The sequence below is a fragment of the Gracilinanus agilis genome, chromosome 2, assembly GCF_016433145.1.
Source record: "Gracilinanus agilis isolate LMUSP501 chromosome 2, AgileGrace, whole genome shotgun sequence".
NCBI classification, from domain to species: domain Eukaryota; kingdom Metazoa; phylum Chordata; class Mammalia; order Didelphimorphia; family Didelphidae; genus Gracilinanus; species Gracilinanus agilis.
The window spans coordinates 219,028,509-219,052,041 of record NC_058131.1 but is presented as its reverse complement, the minus strand read 5'-3'; the positions used below and the strand labels follow the sequence as shown (position 1 = coordinate 219,052,041).

General features: G+C 36.9%; 1 protein-coding gene across 1 annotated transcript in view; it reads right to left on the bottom strand.

Annotated features, from left to right (window-relative positions):
- Positions 1–16,285: 16,285 nt before the first annotated feature.
- Positions 16,286–23,533, bottom strand: part of STRN (striatin) — a 158,324-nt gene continuing 151,076 nt past the window's right edge. The window contains exons 16-19 of the mRNA XM_044659585.1: positions 22,414–22,554; positions 19,888–19,995; positions 16,658–16,744; positions 16,286–16,560 (exon numbers count right to left, since the gene is read on the bottom strand). Coding sequence (XP_044515520.1) covers positions 16,391–16,560; positions 16,658–16,744; positions 19,888–19,995; positions 22,414–22,554 — 506 coding nt within the window. The 3' untranslated portion in view covers positions 16,286–16,390. The remainder of the gene's footprint in view (positions 16,561–16,657; positions 16,745–19,887; positions 19,996–22,413; positions 22,555–23,533) is intronic.

Here is a 23,533-nt window from a genome sequence, read left to right as displayed (position 1 = left end):
TAGTATTGTCATCTATAGTGCACAGAGTGTCTACACTACACTACTGCAAATGTTTCATTCTCATCATGCAGCCCCATGCTTCTCTGTATGTGGCCGCGTGTCATCAAAAATGGCTGGGCATGTCAGTGCTGACACATGTGTCATGGGTTTGCCATCACCATCCTAGGCAAATCATTCAGCCTGTTTGCCTCAATTTCCTCATCTGTAAAATGGAGATAATAATAGTACCTACTTTGAAGGGTTGTTTTGAGGATCAAATAAAGTAACATTTTGCGAAATTCTTGGCATAGAGTCTGGCACATAGACCTTATGTAAATATTAACTGTTATTATTATGATTCATTACAGATGTAATAAATAATGTCCCTTTAAGGTACTGCCTTTTCATATGGAGCAGTTTGAAGAAGTCTAGGGTGAGGGGAGAAACAGTACTTTTGTGTAAAGAAAATTAAATTAATTTTTAAAAGGAAAGGTATATCTTGTTTCATAGATGAACAGTTTGGTGCCTGGAAGGAGAAGAAAAATGACTTTGGTTTAAGAGAATGTGTGTAAAGAAAACACTTTTCAAATATGCTGTAAGCACTATGGTTGTAAAGAAGAAAGAAAATGAATTGTATTAAAGCTATAAAGGCTTAAATCACCTTGTAAAGCTTGTGGGGCTTGTATATAGTTTTATGGTGTAAAGAGGAAGAGAACATTTTTATTTATTAAAAACTGCCAAAATTAAAGTATAAAGAAATAGTTATTTTTAAACAAGACTGTGAAAGTCCATATTGAAGACTATGGAATGGTTGGAGTCCATCAGCTCATTTGCATGCAACTGTTTTAAGATTTAGAAAGGTAAAATTTATAATATAAAAAATCATATAACTAGATGGAGGCTATGGAATGACAAGATAAGGACTGTAGATTACATAGAGGAAATCTAGAGAGTTTTTACATTGTAGGTGAAAGATGAGTCTTAGTATCAGCATGCTCTGACTTAAGCTATTTTAAATAATATCAAGAAGCTGGTTAAGTGAATACTGAAGATTGAAAAAACAGCAAGAAGTTTAAAAGTTGTGTGAGGAAGCACCTGGAGCAGTCAGCTTACAAAAATCTTCAGCTTTGAGATTCTTCATTTCTTCATCTCTTTAGGGAGATGGGAGCTCATTGGGCAAGAGCTTCAGTGTCAGCTAATGCCCTTCAGAGATTTCTAGAGTTTGCGGTAGAGTCTCTTAGATTGAATATTGCGCCCTGCTGCCACTTCTGATTTAAAGCATGCTGGGAGAGAAGCAGAAGGGAGATTGCTTTTGAAGCTGTTCTGTGAAGAGCTGTTTGCCTCAAGCTGATTTGTCAGTACAGCATCCTAGAGAATGACAAGCTTGTAGGGCTTGTCTGCATTGCCCAGAGTACCAAAAAAAAAAAAAAAAAAAAAAAAAAAAATCTGAGAACTAGTCGTTTTTTGACTTACAGGGGGCTGCTATTTTAATTAAGAATGTAACATTTTCTCAACACTTTTCTAAGAAGTTAAAAGACTACATCTGTTTGAAAGTAGAAAAGAAAATGGTTTGCCCAGATGGAGAGTAGTGAGGAAATGAAGGGGAACAGAGAAGTAGCTTTGTATGATATAGATGTTCCTGAATGGACCCATGACATTAAAGCTTGCAGTAAAGAGTTGGGAGTTAGCATGAATACACAAGTTTTCCTCATTCACGTTTCCTTGCCAGGTTTCTATACGTGTGTGCCTATTCTCTGCATAGAATCTGAGTCTGCTGGTGGCACAGGATGACATGGGCTTATATGTGGGCTGTGAAGTGTTGGTTATTCCTGGATCTGCTTTAATATGTGAGTAAAGGTGATGTTGTTATGATGTCTTTTTCCTTATTGTTATGTAAATAGACCTAAAAGTGGCATTATTGTGAGCATCAGTTTGTGTAAATAAAAGTACACTGGAGGGTGGCTCTTAAGAGCTAAAGTGGTAAAGAGTGAGTGCATTCCCTCTATTACAGGCTTACTTTTAGGACCTTGAGAAAATTTAAATATGTGTGCCTTCCTATTGAGGCCAGAATCCTGCATCTCTTGAAAGTTTTGCTTGCACTTTACTTTTTTTTTTTTAACCTTTCCTTTCTGTCTTAGAAATAATACTAAGTATCTGTTCTAAGGCAGAAGAGCAGGAAGGGCGAGGCAATTGGGGTTAAGTGACTTGCCCAGGGTCACACAGCTAGGAAGTGTCTGAGGTCACATTTGAATCCAGGACCTACCATCCCTTGTTCTGGCTCTCTATCCACTGCCCCTATGTACTTTACTTTTGATGGAGTTAAATACTTCCTTTTTAAAAATGGACAAACTATCCTGCTGGTAAACCCTCTGAAGTTCTCATTTTTCATTTAGTAGCTTCTGAATATCCCAGTGCATCAAACCAGTGCTGACGTTTATGAGTGTTCTGGTCCAGATGAGTAAATGCTGCGCTGTACACTGACTCTCTGAAAGCTGCCCACTCCTTTTTTGCCCTCTTCTTGCCAACCATGTGTTGGCTCAGCTTTCCCGCCAAGTCAGCAACAAATTGTTCACACATGGAGAAGCGCTCTAATCTGTTGATGTTAAGCCTTGGGGCTGCCACTTTTTGTTGGGGTGTGAATATTTATGGTGGAAAGGATAAGTCTGTGAGCAGCCTAGCACTCTGCGCTTCACTTCACCCTGATGTCTCTCTCTCTCAATGATGAGTCAAATGCCAATGTCTGCTGTATCCATGAGCTTTTATTGTCTTTAGGCAAACAGAAGAGTGCTGGTGACCAAGTCAAGGCAGGCACAAGTCTTCAGTAGTTAAGTGACCACCGTGGCTGTTTCTGTTTCCAACTCCATTCCTCCCCAAGCATCCTTCTGCCGTGTCTGATAGTCTCTGCCTACTCTGATATCGGTCACCCAGATTTATAAGCTTGTCCTTTTGGGGTGCATTAATGATGAAGGTCTCCAGATCTTCACTAAATTTTTCTTTGACCTCATCTGGGTTTGTCATGGTGGAAGCATACACAATTACGATGGTGGCACGGCACTTTCCTGCGAGTGGCAATGGCGATGCCATGAGCTTGTCATTCACTCCTTCGGGGAGGCATACAAGCTTGTTGACTAGATTGGATTGGACTGTGAAGCTTATGCCAGCTTCATGGCACTCCTCATTCAAGTGCTCACTCCAGAACATGTATCCAGCTCCAACTTCGGGGAGCTGACCTCCATATGCCAGCCTTGTTTCATTCCAGGCTGCTTTTTGGATGATCACCTGCTGAGTTCTCTTGTGACAAGAGCTATTTGTCTGCTGGATTCGATCTATTGGATTTCAAATTGTCTGTAGGTAGGTATCTATGCTGTGTGCCAATGGTAAGTGGAATCGTCTTTGCAAAAGTTTTTGTACATCTTTTTGTGTTTCAACTGCAGGTAGGCTACCTCCCTGTTGTAAGAGACTGGCCAGAATTAGGTGAAGCACTCAATTTCTAGTTACCTTCCCAGCCCTCTCCCTCATGCTGGGAAGAGAGCAGTGTGGTCCTTCAAAAGGTTGCTAAGATGCCGAAGGGGCTGCCAAATCCCACTGCTTCTTCAGTCCAGTGACAAAATGGCCCTGTTCCCTGGACTGCTTGTGAGCTGGGCTGTGGTTCCCATTTTATTTGCACCTTCTGCTTCATCATTTGCCCATTGCCATAGGTCTTTGAGGTAAGTTAAAATAGTAACAATAAATAAATAAAAGCTGAATAGTATAATACATAGTACATATTATAACTGTTATGTTTAATAAATATTATAGTATAAAATGAAAATGAAACAGTAAAATTATAAAATGTAAAATAGTAAAATGATATGGATAATGTCAAGTAAGTTGAATTTAAGTGTGGCATTGGTCTCTTCAAGAGGCATCAGGGTCTAGTGGTCAGACAAAAGTGAAGGCCACTGGAAATGGTTCCGGATGCAATGGAGTCCTTGGTGTCTTTGGTGTCTGACCAAGCTTGAAGCGCTCCACAGCACCAGCTCCAGCCTTCCTCTGGGCATGTTAGAACAACTTGCTCATATCCACCTATTCCTCTGGGGAAGTCTTCACACGCTTGAGGGAGGTGCCCTGCCACGTCACCAATGGCCTCTCAGTTACCCTGAGCTAAATAAACCTGGTTTAGCTCATCTGCCAAGATGGTTTACTGGGGTGTGCCTGCCGCACATCGTATAGTTTTATCGTACAGTATAGATGAGTTGTGTGGCAGGTGGACACCAAAGGTGGATAAGCAGCCGCCCAACCCTGAGTATACCACATACCCCTTTAAGCCCAGTTTTTTTCTGTTACATCATCTAGCTGTCTCTAAGAAGCATGGGAGTGGGATAATTGCCACTACTTAGATTGTGCTTGTGTTCTAGGCACTGTGCTAAATATTCAACAGTTATTACTTCATTTCATGCTCAAAACAATCCTGAGAGGTAAATGTGATTATTACCCCCTTCTTACAGTTGAGGAAACTGAGGCAGAGGTTAAATGATTTGCCCATATAGTAAGTTCCCCATTATTTTGCAGATCTTCAAGCAGGAACTCAAAGGCAACTTGTTGGGGTCACTGTAGGAGGGATGAAGGGAACAAATATTTGTTAAACGTGCCAGGAATTATCCAAAACTCTTAACAAATATTATGTCATTTAATTCAGCTATTGTCAAAGCAGACAGAACACTGGAGCTGTGGTCAGGAAAACCCGAGTTCAAATCTGACTCTAGATTGCTAGCTGTGTGATACTGGGCAAGTCACTACATCTCTCTATTTCAGTTTCCTCAACTGTAAAATGGAGATAATAAAACATCTAATTCCCAGGGTTGTTGAGGATTAAATAAGATTTATAAAGTGCTTATCATAGTGACCTACAATAGGTATTCAATAAATACTTGTTTCCTTCCTCTTACATAGATGACTTCCATCTCTGATTTTATAATTTGTGCTATAGTTTGATTTTGTTCCGAAAGTTGTAGACGTACAAAGATATTAAGTCAGATTCTCAACAATTTTCTTCGTGACAATAAAAGTAAATTCATAATTTCACACAAACTTAGATGGTGGCATCAGTCCAGGTAATGACGCCCAGACCCAAGTTTTGGTGTTTATCAGTCTCCCATGGTTTCTTTGTAATTCAAAAAAATATTGTCTTATCATCAGAAAAAGGACTGTGGAAGCCTTATTGAATGAGGTTCTGCAAGTTGAGTTCTGATGAGAATAAGCATTTTTTTCCTCAAAAATTAATGCCTAAAGTTGCAAGGCATTTCAATATCTCCGAAATACAAATATCCTGCCGACCCTGGAACCCTTGGTGGTAAGGCAAAAGTTAGGGACTGGACTAGCTGCAATCATGAGTTTTGCAGGTGCAATGACTAAACTCCTGGAGAGAAGGTAATAGCAGGAACAAGAGGGTGGGCTCTAATTATCCCCATAAACTGCCTCATGTGAAAGTATCTTTTCCGTTCTTTACACGTTTAAATAAATATCCTGGTCATTTTCAGCAGTGGGTAGAAACTGGGACAGCTGCAGAAGGCTGGAAAACTGTGTATGGTTTTATTGTGTTTAAGTTCAATTTTGCCAGGTTTTTTAGAATCCAAATCTCAGTGCCATTCTACAACGCCTAGAACTCTCGTGGGTCTGGAAAACCCAGCCCAGTTTGGCACTTAACAAGGTTGCTACCCAGAGTCTAGACCAACACTAGAAGTCTCAAGTGAATTATTTCTGGGAGCCCCTGGACAAGCTGGGTCCTTGTGGCCATCTCTTTCTTCTCAGAGGCTGAAGAGATTCTAAATTCTACATGTAAAGGATGGTTCTCAGGCCCTTTATGATATTGAAGATGACTTATGAGGCATCGAACGATTCATAATTTTTAATCAAAAACTGTACCAAAAGAAGTGGCCCATTCCCCACTCCAACCCCCAATTACATTTAAAAGCCCCATTTTGTTTAGTCTCCAAATTAGACGAGGAAGGGTAGTAGGGTTTGAGGGTTCACCTTAAAAGGGTTCATGAGCTTGAGGTGAATGTGTAAGGTAAGTAGGCAGGTAGAGATGTGGATATGGAATAGGTATGATTATTCTCAAATAGTTAAATATAGAAGAAAATCAAATATTCTGAGTGAAAGATGGGGCTGTAAAGGAATTTATCATCTATTTTTAATATATATCAAAACCAGTGGATTTGGTTTGCAAAAAGCTTATGCTAAACACTTAAATGACCCAATTTTAAAACTATTTAGCTTAACATTCACAAATTTTAATATTTATTTTCTCAACAGCCCCAAAAAGTCACAAAAGCCCAGCTTTACAAAGTATTTTAATTCTCACTGGCTTTCCAGAAAACAGATCCTCTATCAGTAATAAACCTCTCACCTTTCCCTGAATACAACTAGCACTTAGGGCCACTTCCCAGTCTGCTCAGGATATATTTACATTCTTTTTGTTCCCTTTTTTCTACTACCACAAAACAAAATAGAGCATTTTACATCCACTGACAATTTCATTGCTAGGGTCTGGTCTGACATTTATAGTCCTCTAACAATTCATGACACACCTATACCACAGACTCTATAAGCTTATGTTTTATTTAAAAACAAAAGAATACACTTAGAGCCACCCGAAATGGATGTCTTAATTAGCTTGTCCATATCCTGATTATACAAAGGAAACCATTTTCACCATGAAAATGAGTATTTGGATTAATTTACATTAACAGAAATCCTGACTAAATAAAAAATACCTTAATATCAGTCAATCTAGTTCAGGACTAGATGGGAGGAGTGGAGGACACACATTTTTTGACACAGCAATCTTGATGAAGATGTAAAGAACTCGAAAAATCTGAACTGATTAGAAAAAACAGTGTATATCAATGATACAAAGAAGCAGCATCTTCTACTAACATGGCTCAGATATCATTGACTTAGACCAAACAAAAAACTTTAATATTTTAAAATGGGGCAAGAATTAAAAAAAGGAAAGTTTCCCCTCTAATCCCAATAGAGGGCAGGTTCTAGACAGGCAATGAAGAAATAAAATAGAAGAATGTGGTAGATCAGAGGAATGTGTGGAGATTAAGTCACGAGGACATTGTGGAGTGCATAACCCAAGCATTCATGGCTTTCGGTTACTAATAACTAGAAAAGTAGCACTGTCAACTTAGCAGCTCCTTACAGATGAATTTTAAACTATTCCTTTTTTTAGAGAGGAATGGAAAACCAAGAGAGATCCATTCCATCTATATCAACAAGGCACTATGGTTAACTCACTGGTGGACAGAAGAATGAGTCTAAGTCAGCATGGGTGGTCATCAAAACAAGACACCCATGTAGTCCCAGTTAAATACATATCTAAAGCTCGGCTAGCAAAAATCCAGTAAATTCTTACCGTTAAAAACCATTTCAAGATGCTGCTAAAAATGCTATGATATTTATGACTCATTTTGACTCAGATCAATAAGCATTTATTAAGAGTCTACCATTTGCAAATCATCATTCGAGGTGGTGGGAATGTAAAGACAAAAGCAAGATAGTACCTTGACCACAAGTACCAAATATAACATGTTCACAGAGAGGGATGTAAGTAATCTCAGGATGGACAGAGTTCTAACAACTTGGGAGGGAGTGGGAGGAACCAAGAAACTTTTTTGAGTAGAGAATGGCACCTGAGGAGAAGGAGGAAGGGAAGAAGGAAGATACATTTCAGGTACAAAGGTGGATATGAGAAAGTGCATGCTGAATTCAAGGAAGGGCTTGTAAGCTAGTTTGCTAGACCCCAAATATGTGCAGTAATATTAAATAGGTTTAGAAAAGTAGTCAGGACCCAAACCGGAAGACTGAAAAAAAATCAGGCCAAGAAGCTCATCTATTTCAAGAGGCAACAGAGTCCTGGGAAATTCTGTAGTAGGGGCATGACATAGCGGTCTGATGTTTTAGCAGTTTGACAGCTGTGAAAGAATTTGGATTAGAGATAATGAGGCCAATTTCAAAACTATTGTGACAATCCAGGTGAGAAGTGATGAGGGGCTGAATCAGAAGTAAACAGAGTTGGAAGCAAGAGTTAGTAGGATCACTAAAACTTGGCAACAGTTGGATATAAGGAGTAAGAGGGGGAAAAAAAGTCAACTATGGCACTAAAGCTATAAATCTTGGTGATCTCCCTTGGTGAAGATTATAAAGTTTGGAGGAATGGATTTGGGGGGGAGGGAGTTCATTTCAGATATGTTGAGTGAAATTCAAGTAGTGATTTCCTATTTATACTGTATATAACATGTACATATTTACTTGCCTATTGTCTCCTCCATTAGATTGCAAATTCAAGAATAAGGACTTTCCCCCTCTTTTTGTATCCCCAGCATTTAGCATATAGTGCTGGTACATAGGAGGCACTTAATAAATGCTTACTAACAACCAGCTATCCTCTAATTCAGGGCTAGAGTTCAGGTGTGAGGTTAGGACTGAAAGTACGATTTGGGAATCATCTACAAGGATTGAATTCATGACAGCTGAGATCATCAATAGGATAGAGTTAAAAGGGAGAAGGACAGGTCAGCATCTCATGCTTAGGATATAGATAGTAATGCAGCCACACAGAGTAGTGATAGAACCGAGAAAGCAACAGAAGTGAAGCCTACGTAGAAGAAAGTATCCAGGTGTGGACTACAGAGATGCAAAGATCACAGGACTGAGCAATAAAGAGATCAATGAAACCTTACAAGAAAAAGTTTCAAGAACCTTGGAGAGAGACATTTAAGCTAAATGGTGGAGTTGGAAGCTAGAATGCAAGGGCTGAGAAAGTGAAAACAGAAAGAATGGGTATAGAGTCCCTCCTAGGAAATAGCCTGTAAAAGGGCAAAGAGCTATAAAAGGGAAAGAATCAGGCATATGTATAAGCAGGAAGAATCTAGTGGCCGTAAACACTGAAGGTGAGAGAGGATAATCAGTGAGATAACTTACTTCCCAGAAGAAAATAGAGATGAATGAGATCAAAAGCAAAAATAAAGGAACTGTACTTCACAAGAAAGGTCAATGGAAAAAAAAAGGGGGTCACTTTTCCCTCAGAGATAGGGGCAAATGAGGAAAGAATGGAGTATGATGTAGAAGGATGAACAGAAAAGAGATTATGATATTCATTTCTTTTCCCAGTAAAGGAAACAAGGAATTCTGCTTAAGAAAGGGAGAAGAGGCTTAAAGAGAGAAGAGGTTTGAGAGTCACTGTAGAAAATGAGAGCCAATCAAGAATAAAAAGATCCCCATTTCAGTAAAGGCCCAGTTGTGTTAGATAACAAATCTGTGGTGGGTCTAATTAGCCTAATTGGTGAGATCTCTCGCAGTGTGTGAATAGGAATGGATGTGCCAAATGGGAGAAGCAATGCTGGGTCTGCTAGGCATGAACAGTAGTGTAAGAGAACATGGGTCTCAAGGACAGAGGAAAAAGAACTAGTAGAACTCACAGTCAAGACTATGAAGGTGGAAAAATGAGGTAAGGGCAGAGGTAAACCGGAAGTCCTGTTTAAGACAATGAATGAAGTAGTAAGATGAAAGATAGGCATTTATGATCAAAGGGGAAGTTCAGAAGGTAGAAGGTCTGTGTAAATACGGTGAGATCAAAAATTAGTTTTGGTGAATGAAGATAAAGAATGTGGGAACTGAGGTTGATACCAGAATATGTAAATGGTCATCAAAATACACAGAGGTTAAAGTGATGAGGAAGACTGAACTTAAAAAAAAGAGGAATAAGCTCACCTAGTGTCTTGTACATAGTAAGCACTTAATACATTTATCTGTTGACTGATTGTTGGATTGAATAGGCTCTAGATGCTGGCAGATAAGTATGACATTAGATAAATGTGTGAAATTAGATGATATTAGTTATGAGGTGATATTAGTCAAATGGAATAAACCTCAAAGGAGAAGTGGTTACTGAGTAATGCTGGCAAAGGAAGGGTTTAGATATAGAAACAATGAGCAAAGTAATATAGGTCAATTCCTGGTCTTAAAAGGCATTAGAGGAGGTGTCCAGGGAGGTAGCATCTTCTAGAAGTTAGGTCCAGAATAGCATTTATATACAAAGATAACATGTTACTTAAAAGGTGCGACAATGTAAAAAAGATCTGTTATATGCTTTAACCTTTTTATCTATTTATCAAGATGGGTATCTATTATGTGGGCAAGGATAAACAAGTGGAAGACAAAAAAAAACTGCCTAAATAGAAACTTTTAATGACCTAATCAAAATTACCAAAATGGTATAGGAAATATTTATGATTTTTATCATGAAAATTTTCAGATCCTTTTCTCAGTAAACTTCATTAGTAATCAAAGAGGCAGCTAACCCAAAACACAACAAATTCCTGTAAGTCACAACTTGTGGCAATTCCAACTCCCTAAATAAAATGGCTATAAAATGGTTTATAAATTATAAAAACTGCTAAAGAAGTGCCACTATTAGTAATAGACGTAATCAAAGTCAGATGGTTGAAACAGATTAATCTGATAAAATTTCTTTGGATAGCTCTTTTCTATTATTCTTTTCATATAATAGCTTACTTTCACATTACCAAGAATAATTTGCAGGGAAGGAGTAATGGGAGTGACATTGTCAAATGTATTCATGACTATGAAAGAAGGTGGGCTGACCAGAGAAAAGGGGTAGCACTGTTTGTTACCTAGAAAATGTTACAAGAACCAAAGCAAGGCTTCAGCACATTGGGTAGACTGATTACAGGATATATACACAGAGACATGGATAAGAATTGTACCAAATGAGTTGACACCAAGAGTCTATGATCTACATCAGTGGATGGAGGTATGATACCAGTTGGTCATAAGCCCATCAAAGTACTGACAGTGGAACCATGTCAGAAACTTGGTGACAAAAAGCTCGTATTCATTCCAATTAGAGAAAAATGAACTCTAGTCATTCATAAGCCACCATAAATAATTAAATAAAGAGAATTCCAAGGTCTAAAATGTGTTTTGGGAAATGTAGGTCCCATGTAACTTAAATGGCAAAATTTTAGCACCAAAATGTTTGTAGATTGTATAAACCTTCATTTCAAACATAATAAAAAGATTTCCTTTTAAAGAAAAATATGGAGACAGTGACAGAGAGGTAGGTATGAAAGATGCTGTTTCAATGCTTTAAAACTCTCCTAGGGTGGGATTTTTTAACTAGTCCAGTTATTATTTGATCTAAAAATAATGTCTTAGTAGTTGAAACTTCCTCTTGAATCTCTAGTGAAAATAAAAAAGATGAAAATATATGAAGCATTTTAAAAATCAACCTTTCAAGAGGCACTCTTAACGTAACCAAGCTAAATGAGGTCCCATCATTTTGTGGACATACACTTTCATCTACATGAATTCTAATTCAAATATAAAAAATGAATAGCATAGCCTTTCTTCTATGGAAATTTCTATGAATTCACATAAATATTCTAAAAAAGTATTATGTAGTGCTCAGAAGAGCACAGAGATGGGCTCATACACAATACCCTGAAGACCTGCAAGTTTAACAAATACAGTAAAGAGACATCAGTGGCCACAGCTCAAATATAAACATACATACAACTATATGTATGTATACATACACAATGCATGTATATACATACCTATGCATGTACATATAATAAACATATATATGCACACATAATACACTCCTCCATCATCTTCATTATAAGGCCATATTTGTTTTTTTAAAAAGGCACCTCTCCTTCTTTAGTTATTTCCTTCTTTAAAAGATCTACTCATTAAAAAGCCTAAATGTTTAGTGTAAATATTTTAGAATGGAATATTTTTCAATCCACAGTTGAATAGCCAGTTTTTCTTACATTCAAATTTTAATAAACTAGAATGACAATCTTTCCAACAAGCATGCTGGCCTATAGTGTATATATTATATACAGTAATTAAAACATTTAAAACTATATATTACATAAGCAAATAGTACAACATTCATGTCATACTCATATCTTATCCTTTGCATATACTACCCCAAAGAACGCAATACAAAAAACAGTAAAATGCACCTATGGTTTAATAGTTATAAGTCTATATATATTATATATATGTTCCTATTAATATATATATAATATATATTTATAAAATATACATAACTTTTAGACATTTTCAAATAAATCTTTATAATTGCTTCCAAAAGAAATATAACAAGAGTACTAAAGGAATGAGAGTCAAATCCATGGGAAATTTCTCACATAAAGTTCATTACTCAGTGATGCAGCCCATTTTTACCCCTTTAATTAACAATTACAATGTATTATAAAAGCTAAATACTTTGCATAACTTATTACCTGTTTAATGGCAAAAAATCCTAACCTTGGTCAATAGAAAAATACTGAAGGTAATAATATCACTGATGTTAAAATATTTATGATCTGGTCTGAATGTAGCAAATGGGTTTTTATGACATTTAAGTACTGAGAAGGGTGCTGCAAGCTCCAAGAGCACAAATGCATCTATACATCTCATGTAAACAAGGCAGGAGCCTGTCCTTCCTTACCATTCTTTTTCAAGAATAAAGTTCATGAAAAAAAAAAACGCATTCACAAATTAAAAACCACAAAGCATTTTTATCATTGGGCTGGAATCTTCCATTCGCATCTCCTAGATTTGATTTGAGTTGGCTTTGTGGGAACTACCCGGTATTGGCTGCTTTGGTGTATGTCCACGATGGGGTTTCCCAATACTGGGGGAAAGAGAGTGCCATTTTGACATTGTATTGGCTCCCAAATGGCCTTTCACCACTAGTCTACACACCTCACAGATATTTTCCGTGGGCAAACACAAATACGTGAAGAGGCCTAAGACAGACCACCGGTGGCTTGACCTTGAGAATTTCAGTGAGACAGGCAAAGGGAACTCTAAAAGATGCTAAAAGAAGGAAGCGAGTAGAACAGTGGGAGCGAGGGCATCTCAGATTCACTGCTTCTTGCCTAGAACTTGCCAACTTCTCTCAGTAAATGTCAGATCAGCAATTCCCCATTTTCACCTTATTAAGAATGTGAGAATGGAATTGACAACAATTCATCATTCATTTCTTCTTGGCATCACAAACTCTCAATGGTACCTCACCACTCCAGGAAAGGGTTGAAGTCCAATTCATATGGCAACAGAGAAGAGTCTCACTGACCCAAGTACTGATGATGGGGTATGGAAATAAAGATCAGTGAGGAGAGTACTTATGTCAAAATATGATGCTAGCAATGATAGCACATAGCAATACAGTAGCATGTGTGCAGGCATGCGCACAAACACGTGTACACACCAGCTATGAGGATCAGCAGAGGCCATTAGTCTACCTGATATAAAAAAATCAAGATTCTATGGGAGGAGACAGGATTGGAGGGTCTGGTTGTCAGAAGGCTGCACCAGCTGTGTGTGCCCCCGATAAAGATAGTCACCACTTTTAAATGTCATCCCAATTAATTTTTTTGTAACTAGAATCCAATGCCCAGTGTCAGGCTCACAGGAACAGCAGTTTACTTCTTTCTTGCTGTCTAGACATCAAGGCAAGATACTTCTGTAAATTCAATCCTCTGATTTATTTAGCCACCTTAAGGTCAGCAAAATCAGTGGGGAAAGGACTCTCTTGTGCTATGCCTCGTTTTGTAATCGCCAGAGCACCAATGCAATTTTAACTGATCTTGACTCCTGTGCGATCTTCACATACATGATTGGTTAAAGCAATGAAGCCACAGCCTAAAGGAAAGCATTAGCTTTTCTTCCCAGAGGGGCAACTGAAAGCCCTGTTTACTCTAAGAAGCCCTTTGGGGATAGTAGCACAAAAGTAAAGACCAGTGGGTGGGACTTTCTAAAACAGTTCCTATGGGGAGACTCCTGGTTCTTCCACTGACAAGAGCACATCCTTAAGAACCCCAATAGATCTGTTGTTGCAACTCTGCTTTATCTATTGTGATGGATTCCAGAAAAGAATCCTAAGCATCTCTAGAATCCAGTTGGCACAAGTTCATCCTTACTGGGAGGAATCCAGTGGCTCATTCCATGCTGCTTAGAAATGAGAATAAAATGTGCTCACAGAATGAGCCACTGGATTCCTCATGACAAGAACATGCCAGGAGATGTAAAAAGTGACCTAGAGGCCAACATGATCAAACTTCTCTTAGTAAGACAGTGCCCTTCTCAACTCTTAATGTGTCAGAGAAGTACCAGCATTCTAGATCTTAAGACTAATCATATCTAGCATGCTGTTAACTCCAAGTTCTTATTCCCTAGCTAGAAAACCAGAGTCAGAGCCCCAGAAGATAGGTGAACACTTGGGAAGAACAAAAAGCAAGACATCCACAGGGCAGTGATATTCCCATATCTGGTGCAGAAAAGAATGACATGAGAGTTCAGTTGAGGGACAGATGGTATTCTCTTTTAGGGAAGAGCTCTATATCATTCTGAGAGTCCTGGATCTCTCTGCAAAAGAAACAGATGGCACCACTTGGGATCAGGAATTGAGGGGGTAACTGGATCTTTGTTGTTCTAGAATATAAAGAATAGGGACTGGATAGTCTTTCCTGTTCCTCATCTCATACTAACCAGTGACTGTACCCTATTCTACTCCATAGTGTATTAAAGTTAAAACATTAGAATATTTAATTATATATTTTATATACTTAGTATTAAAAATAAAATAGAACCCATGCCAGCTATACTTCTTCAGGTCACTGATGATCATCACAATCAGAAGCACCATTGCTTTGACACCATAATAAGACTTGCAGAAAAAATTTTAAGGAGAGAAAAAGGGTTTATTATGGCCTGTTAATTATTATTTTTTTAACTTGAGAGGCTACTATAAGCAAAGTTGTTTTGTTCAATGATTTACATGTTTTCAACTGGTCCCTGGGTTTGAGTGTCAAAGAAAAGGGGTGGGATAGGAGGTAAAACAAGATTTCAATTAGGCAGCAAGGTCAGGGTAGTAGAAATCTGAGTAGTTTGAGGTTGAGTCTGGGCAGCTAGAATACTTGGTCAAAAAGTAATAATCAACTCTCAGACAGAGGGAAGTTGAGCACAAGAGTACCCTTTCATATAAATGGGTACCAGGTTTTCCAGAAGCAACGGCTAAATTTACTGCTTTAGAAAAAAAAATGTCAAATAGGAAACGGTTTAAGGACTCTCAAAAAAGATATGTAATTGGCCTTTTTACTCAGATGTCTTCCCTCCTAGTAAAGATAAGATAGGGTTTTTGAAGGTACACTGCTTGTGCTTTGTTTAGATTTTTTTCTTTACAAAAAGCAGCAGGATGAACCCAACCCAACCTAGCAGACTGCATTTGCTATTTTTTGAAACTAACATAAACTATGATAGTATTATTGAAGGCTATAAGTAGCCTAACCTGAGGTTTAGGGACGAAAGAGAGCATAGATAATCTGAAGCATGGTTATATGGACATAAATGAGACTCTCTCTAAACATTTTTTTGCTTTGCATCTATCCAGCTGTGAGTTCACTGATAAAAAGGGTTAACCATTTTGGTATTATAAACATCACATGAATAAAACTGAATTTTAACAATAATACAGGTTACTTGTATTAGAGACCTGTGCTAGTGACTGTCCTTGAACAATAGACTCAGATTTGAATGTCTGTATAAGTTAAATCTCTTAGTAAATATAGACTGTATCAAACATTCTCTTTAAAGTTGAATATCTAATAGCTAAACTCTCAGTCACTTGGTAACAACTCTATTTTCAAAAATGTAATACAATATATAATTTTGCCTGCAAACTAGGTGTCTGATTGGCATTACTGAGTAACATATGTAACATATTATTGCATTCTTTTTTATAGGTAAAATGTTTTGCCAGTCACTTTATTTGTAAAGCTCATAGACACGCTAAACTAAACTCCTTTCAGAACTGCCTAGTCATCATTCACAAAAAGGTTTGTCCAGTGGGCATGATAAAAGCCACTGTTTTGACTACCTAACGTGCATATGTTTGACAGAATTTCTCAAATGAAAAACATGCTTTCGTTCCCCTGCTCCCTCCACCCCACCCCAATAAATCAGGTTATTGATGTATCCCTCCCTTAAAGAGTGCCCCAATTCCTCCACAGGGACTAAATGAACCTTGTTTCGCTCAGGCCTGCCCGGCGAATAAGAACCCCTCACAAATAAAAGCATATACTTTCAGAATAATTTGAAACAGTTCTCAGGCTCACAGAACCAGCTGAGCTTACAGTAACCTGAACAAACCTTAATTTTAGAAAACAGTACATCGACTGCAAAAACTATACTTTAACAAATGTTCTCTGTGCTCCATTGGCAGAATGAAAGGGCAAGAAAAGATGACTTTTCCCCTAGTCTTCTGTTATCTCTTGTGTGCAGCTGATTATAAAGAGTGAAAAGCTGAAAGAGGGGCATCATGTCATACAAAGACTTTGGCCAGGGCATCTGCTCCAGCACTGGCGATATAACATTTAGATGGGTGGAATGCCACGTCATGAATAGATTCCTCAAACTTTTTTCGATGAGCTGTGAATTCTTGGATACAGGTCTTGCTTTCTAGGTTCCATAAACGTATTGAACAGTCATGACCTATAAACAAAAAAAGGTGAAATTTAAAAAAATAAATTATATCACACAGGGATATAAAGAATATATACATGTACATGTTTATGTTTGATCTACTTACTGCCAGACATCAAGTACAGGCCATTGGGATCAACAGCTAGGCTTGTAACAGCTTCTAAGTGGGCAACCATTGAATGGATCAGTTTTCCTTTTGAAAGAAGAGATTATTACTCATTTTTCTCGATCTGGACAAAGCAAATTCCAACTTATCTTTAGGGGGATTAATTGCCTAGAATATCTTGGTGGCTAAGGAATTCTTGATAGTCAAAAGTGTTTTCCTGTGTCATTTTCTTCTGTCTACTTAAATATATCATAGTGGTTTTCTCAAATACTCAGGCATGTCTGTCTTATTTTCAGATTAAAACAAACAAACAAACAAAAAAACACCACCACCACTACCAAACTTTTAGTTTCAAAAAATGCAAACACTATTGTTATCTCTGTTAGGAACAAATAATTTGGAATTGATTATATGTGAAGAATTATGATTTCTTTAATCTAACCATTCTGGAGGGCAATTTGGAATTTTGCGCAAAGGGCTTTAAAAGACTGCCTGCCCTTTGATCCAGCTGGCTCTGTATCCCAAAGATATAATAGGGGAAAAAGACTTGTAGAAAAATATTTATAGATGTGCTCTTTGTGATGGCAAAAAATTGGAAAATGAGAGGTGTTTGATTAGGGAATGGCTGAACAAATTGTGGTATATGCTGGAGATGGAATACTATTGTGCTGAAAGGAATAATAAACTGGAGGAGTTCCAGGTGAACTGGAAAGACCTCCAGGAACTGATGCAGAGTGAAAGGAACAGAACCAGGAGAACATTATACACAGTACTGGATACACTGTGGCACAATCAAACATAATAGACTTTTCTACTAGCAGCAATGACCCAGGACAATCCAGAGGAATTTAGGAGAAAGAATGTTATCCAAAGAAAGAACTATGGGAGTAGAAACACAGAAGAAAACATATGATTAATCATGTGGTTTGATGAGGATATGATTGAGGTCTTGGCATTAAAAGATCAATTTACTGCAAATATGAATAATATAGAAATAGGTCTTGAACAATGATACATATAAATCCCAGTGGAATTGCTTGTTGTCTCTGGGGGGTGGGGAGAGGGAAGGAAAGAACATGAATCATGTAACCATGGGAAAACATTCTAAATAAACAAAATTAAAACAACAAACAAAAAAAGAATTATGATTTCTTTACTTATGTAATCCATCTTTAGATGAAATATCACATGCTATTCCAAAGGTAATCTACTTGTAAGTATTTTCATAGATCAAAGACCAACATGGGAATATGTTTTGCGTGATAATGCATGTATTACTTAGATCAAATTGCTTACCATCTCCAGGAGTAGGGAGGGAAGGAGAGGAGGGAGATAATTTAGCTCTTAGGATTTTGGAAAACATTTGTTGTTATTACATTTAATTGGGAAAATAAAAGTATACATATATATATATATTTAAAGCAATCTATCTTTTTCATAATGATTTCCTTTAATAACCTTAAAACCATTGTTTTCTAAAATAGCATCAGTAGAGTGAAAAGAAACTTGAATTTGGAGTAAGAAGACCTGGCTTTGCCCTTTAACTTGCTATACAGGATCTTGAATAAGTCTCTTAACTTGTCCAAGTCCCAGTTACCACATTGATAAAATGAAGGGGTTGGACTACATGACCTCTGAGGCCTCTTCCAACTCTAGATTTATGACATATAAATTATTATGTAAAAAGAAGTTATAATAACAAGGGTGGAGGCTTCTGTGATTTGTGGTTGCAAAGGAGTGGGATCAGGAGTACCAGGAGCTTCCACCAAAGTCATGCTTAGATCACAGCTTTGAAACGTGACAAGGATTTGTTGTTGGCTAAGCTTGAAAAGACTGAACCTATACAGAGTGAATAATCCTCTTCCAAAAACCAGGATCTCCCCTGTATTCAGTTTCATATTTTTGTTATGCTAAAAGGAAGAGGCACCGTAATCAATTATAGACCTTTTTTTAAAAAAAAATTTTCCTTATAGAAAGGGAGAATGGAATCTCAAAATAAGAAAAAGTTATATAATTAGGGAAATCCTCAAGGCAAAGTTATTTACCTGTAGTACACAGTGGAATTGCTTATCAATTTAAACAAAAGCCAATGTCTTGCCCAAGTTCATAAATAAAAGGAAGATATTCTCAGCAAACAATAACAATCATTTAGCAATCCAGATCTATTTTCTCTTTTCAATTGTTTCACTAAAATTTGTGGTTGCCTCCAATGGTCAAATCCTTTAAAATTAATCAGCAGAAAATATATAGCAACAACTTTAGAGAGAAGGGGAATAAACAGAAGGTTCAGAGCTTTTTTGTTTTGTTTTGTTTTTTTCTTCCTCTCCTCATCTTCAGGTCTGAGAATTAGAAAGGTAATGAAGAATAGTTAGAAAGGTAAAGGATTTGGAGTCCAAGATCGCAAGTTCAAATCCCATTACTGCCTCTCATTACCTGAATGACCACATCATTTCTCTCTCTGGGCCTCAGTTTCCTAATATGCAAAAGGAAGGGGTTTGATTAGATGGCCCCTTAGGGTCCTCACCATTCTATGGCAGTGGTACTATCAGTGTCTAACAAGGAATCATTTAAAATGATTCTTCAAGGTCATGGACTTCACTTAATAGCCATTTTTATTCCTATCTCCTCCAAAACACAAAACAACAAGAAAAAGACAGAACAAAATGAACTCATTTATATGCCATATAATGGCCTGACTTAAAGGTCATATTTCCACACAAAAAAAGAGAAGCCAATGGAAACTCTATAAAACTAAGTTAATTTTTGGTTTACTGGGATCAGTTACTAAACAGTAGCCAAAATGGGGAAGGGGTTGCAGAAGGCGGGTAGGTACACCACATAGAGCATGGGGCCTGGAGTTAGACCTGAGTTCAAATCTGGCCTCAGATACTCACTAGTTATGAGACCCTACACAAGTCACTTAACCCTGTTTGCCTTAATTTAGCTCATTTGCAAAATGAGCTGAAGAAGGAAATGGCAAACCACTTCAGTACCTTTGCTAAAAAAAAAACAAAAAAAAAAAAACCAATTCCAAAAGAGGTTAGTCACGAAGAGTCAGACATGACTGAAATGACTGACAGCAACAACAAGCCAAAACAGAAAAGCATTTTGCCTTCAACCTCTATACTCTGCTCCCGTTTAATGAAACCACCAAGGAACAAATTAGGTAACAATAGTTATTTTTGTCTTCTTACTTTCACAAAAATATCTATTGTGGAAGAATATCTTACCTGTGTTATTATCATAGAATTTAATGTGTCTGTCTTCATGAGCAGTGATACTGATTGGAAGGGTGGGATGGCTGATGACTCTATTTATTTGGCAGGATATATTAGAGGCTAAAGGAGGAAAAAAATCAAGAAATAAAAATTAGCTATCATTTTCACATGGTGCTATTTAAATTCTAAAAACTTTAATTTGTCTCCAAGTCATTTTGTGAGTAAGCCCTCTCAATTTTAAAGGGAAAAATAGAAGACACTTAAACTATGCTAAGAATTATTATTATTATTGTTATTATTATTATTACCATCAACTGCCTATAGGTATGCTCTAGGGTTTATTTAACTCAGGACCTCTGACATTTCCCTTCCTGGAGTTGATACCTTGGACACTTCTTCTACTTTAATAATTTCTACTCTCACCATTACCCAAACAATTTCCAAACAAACAACTCAATGTCCTCTCTAGAGCAAGAGTCCCGTTTTCTAAACAATAATACTTATTTGTTCTTTCATATACATGTTCTTTCATATACATCATTTCACTGAAACCTCAGAATAACATGCTGAAGGATGTAGAAATCCTTTTACTAAAAAAAGTCAAACACGGCCCTACTTCTTACTTTATAACTAAGCTTTTGCTTTTTCTTCACCCCTCTGTCACTGGTGGGTGGCATCACTATGAGGCTAGTGCTTCATGGACATTCATCATCATAAGAGCACCTATTTTTAACAGTGCTCACTTTACAACTTTCAACATGCCTTCACATATATCCTCATTTGATCTTCATAATAAGACAGAGAGCTTTAGTGTAGACCAGTGATGGGCAAACAACGGCCGGCAGGCCAGATGCGGCCTCCTGACATGTTCTATCAGGGCGAGAAATTACTCCTAATCTGATGAATACAACGAGTAGGATACAATACAATGAAACTTCAAAAGAGTTGCTTTAGAAACAGACTGACAGATGAGCATTTTCTTTCCTTTGGCCACCTCTTTAAAAAGTTTGCCTAGCACTGGTGTAGACATTATTACTGACCACATTTTTCAGATGAAATAGACTTGAGGAACTGGAGAACTCTGCCGCTTTTAGACTGTAAGGGTGACTAAGTGACAGGAAAGGCAGCAGACTCCAGGACTTTTGGTTATAGTGTGGTGCTTTTCTCACTATACCATCCTGAAGCTGTACAACTAGGAAGTTATGAAATTGTTGATGCCTTCACAGCCAGAACTACTATAATCTCCTTGTTGGGATCTCTCTGACATAATCAATCAATAAAATTGGTATTAATTTTTTTTAAACATGAGCTTTAATTATTTAAGTATTTTTCCTTCATTTAAATATTAGTTATTTAATAAAAGCAAGCAGAGAGAGTTTACTTTAGTCTTTAAATATATCATCAAAGTAGATCTAGCATAAGTTTCTAACTATCTAGCATTTAAGACACTATCTTCCTTTTAGGAAAATAGGTGATGAATCCTGGACTGACTACTACATACCTAAATGGAGAATGAAACTGAGAATCAAAATAAGGAATGAGAAACTTTCCAGTCATTCTGAAAGCAATGTGGGACTAGACCTCTAGATCACCAAACTGTGCATACTTTTTGTCCCCCGTTGAATAATAATAACAAACTTTATAAACTAAGGAAATGAAAGAAAGAGGAAAAGGACCAATACGTACAAAAATAATTATAACAAATCTGTCTGTAGTGCTAAAGACTTGGAAACTAAGGAGGTAATAATTATTAATTGAGGAATAGTTGAACAAACTGTGGTACATGAATGAATGGAATATTAATGAATACTACAAAATGAAATACATGATTCAGAGAATAATGGGAAGACCTGTATAAACCAACAGAATTAGCAGAACAATTTACACAATAACAACAACACTTTAAAGAAAAACAAAATGCAAAGATTTGACTTGTGTGTAATGTTCTGACCAATTATAATTCCAGAGGACCAATAATTAAATAAGAAGTGATGGAGTCAAAGAATTAAAAAAAAGATATTTTGAATAGAGCCACCATAGGAATCTGTTTGCTTTGACTTCATATATTTCTTACAAATGTTTTATTTTCCTTTTTTCATCTTCAGATCAGAGGGAAGGGTTAACATAGGCTAAAGAAGAAAGGCAGGCAGGAAGGAAATCACTAAAGTAGCTTTATAATTTTTTAATAATTTTTAATAATTTTTTTAATGCACAGAAGAGAATGGAAGACAATGACAAATGAATCAAAAACAAGCAGGACAGCTTTAAAAACTAAGTTTGAATTTGTTGTAGATCTAAAAAAAGAAAAGAAAGTAGTATATAACAGAGATTTGCAGCTTCATGTACAATCCTCATTCTCTATCCTACAATGTATATGGAAATACTCATTTTATTTGGTGTTTAAGTATAGGATAAAAAATTTTCTAAAAAAATTGTTTTAGGAAGAATATTCAAATGTCAAAAAATATTCACAGTCTGCAAAGGACTGTTTCAACTTGTAATTTTCCATTAGATGATACTTTAAACTGGTACACATACTTGTATCTAGGTTGGCTTCTAAAGTGAGAATGCGTTGTCGTGTTTCCATGTTAAAGATGCTAGTATATCCATTGTTGAATGATGCTACCATATGGCTCGGATCACTGCTCACTAGATCCACAGAGGCAGGGATTCCCAGTTCTATACCAAAACATTTTCAGAGAAAACAGTTATTACAACTGGTTTTTAGTAAAGTTAAGGTGGAAATAGTATTTTAAAACAAAATAAATGAATTCTTAAAAAAATAGTTTGTTGTTTTGCCTAAAAATCAACCAATCAATAAATTTATTAAGCCCCTACTATAAGTCAAGTATTATGTTAGATATTAGGTATGCAAAAACAAAAAATAAAATAATGCTCACTCCCCAAAAGCCTATAATTTGGATCAATAGAGTTAGCATACATATACATTGGAGACATATAATAAAAAATGTAAAGACTAAAGATATTAATAAAATTTTATTTTATTTTTACTTTTTAAAAGGCAAGCTGTGCCTTGAAGGAAGTGAGGGATACTATAAGGCAAAAGAGAGGAGAAAGTATATTCTAGGCATGGAAAATAATCAGTGCAAAGGAGATACGGGACATGGAGTGTCATGTGTAAGGAACAAAGGCCAGATTATAAAATGAAGAAGCAAAGTAATATATAATATATAATGAAGCTGGGAAAAAAAGTTGGGATCAATTGTGAATTGTAAAGGGATTTAAAAGCTAAATAGTGGAGTTTACATTTTATCTGAGATGTGCTAGAGAGTCAATGGAATTTATTGGGTATGGAACAGCTTAAGGAAAATCTCTTTTGGCAGAAGCATGGAGGATGGATTGGAGAAAGATGTGGTGGGAAGAATAGCTAGATGGCCCCTGAAATAGTCCGGGTGAGAGGTGTTAAGGGTCTGAACTCAGGAGGTAGCTATGATTAGAGAAACTCAGATGTGAGAGATCCGGAGGAAGGGACAAGGGCACCCTATGGGAAATACTGGATATGTGTAGTAAGAGACTGAGGGGTTGAGCATCACATCGCGGTTCTGAACCTGGATAACTGAGTAAATGGTTGTGTCCTGAACAGTGGCTAGAAAATCTCACTACTAAAAAATGGTAGCTAGTTGGTACAATGGATAAA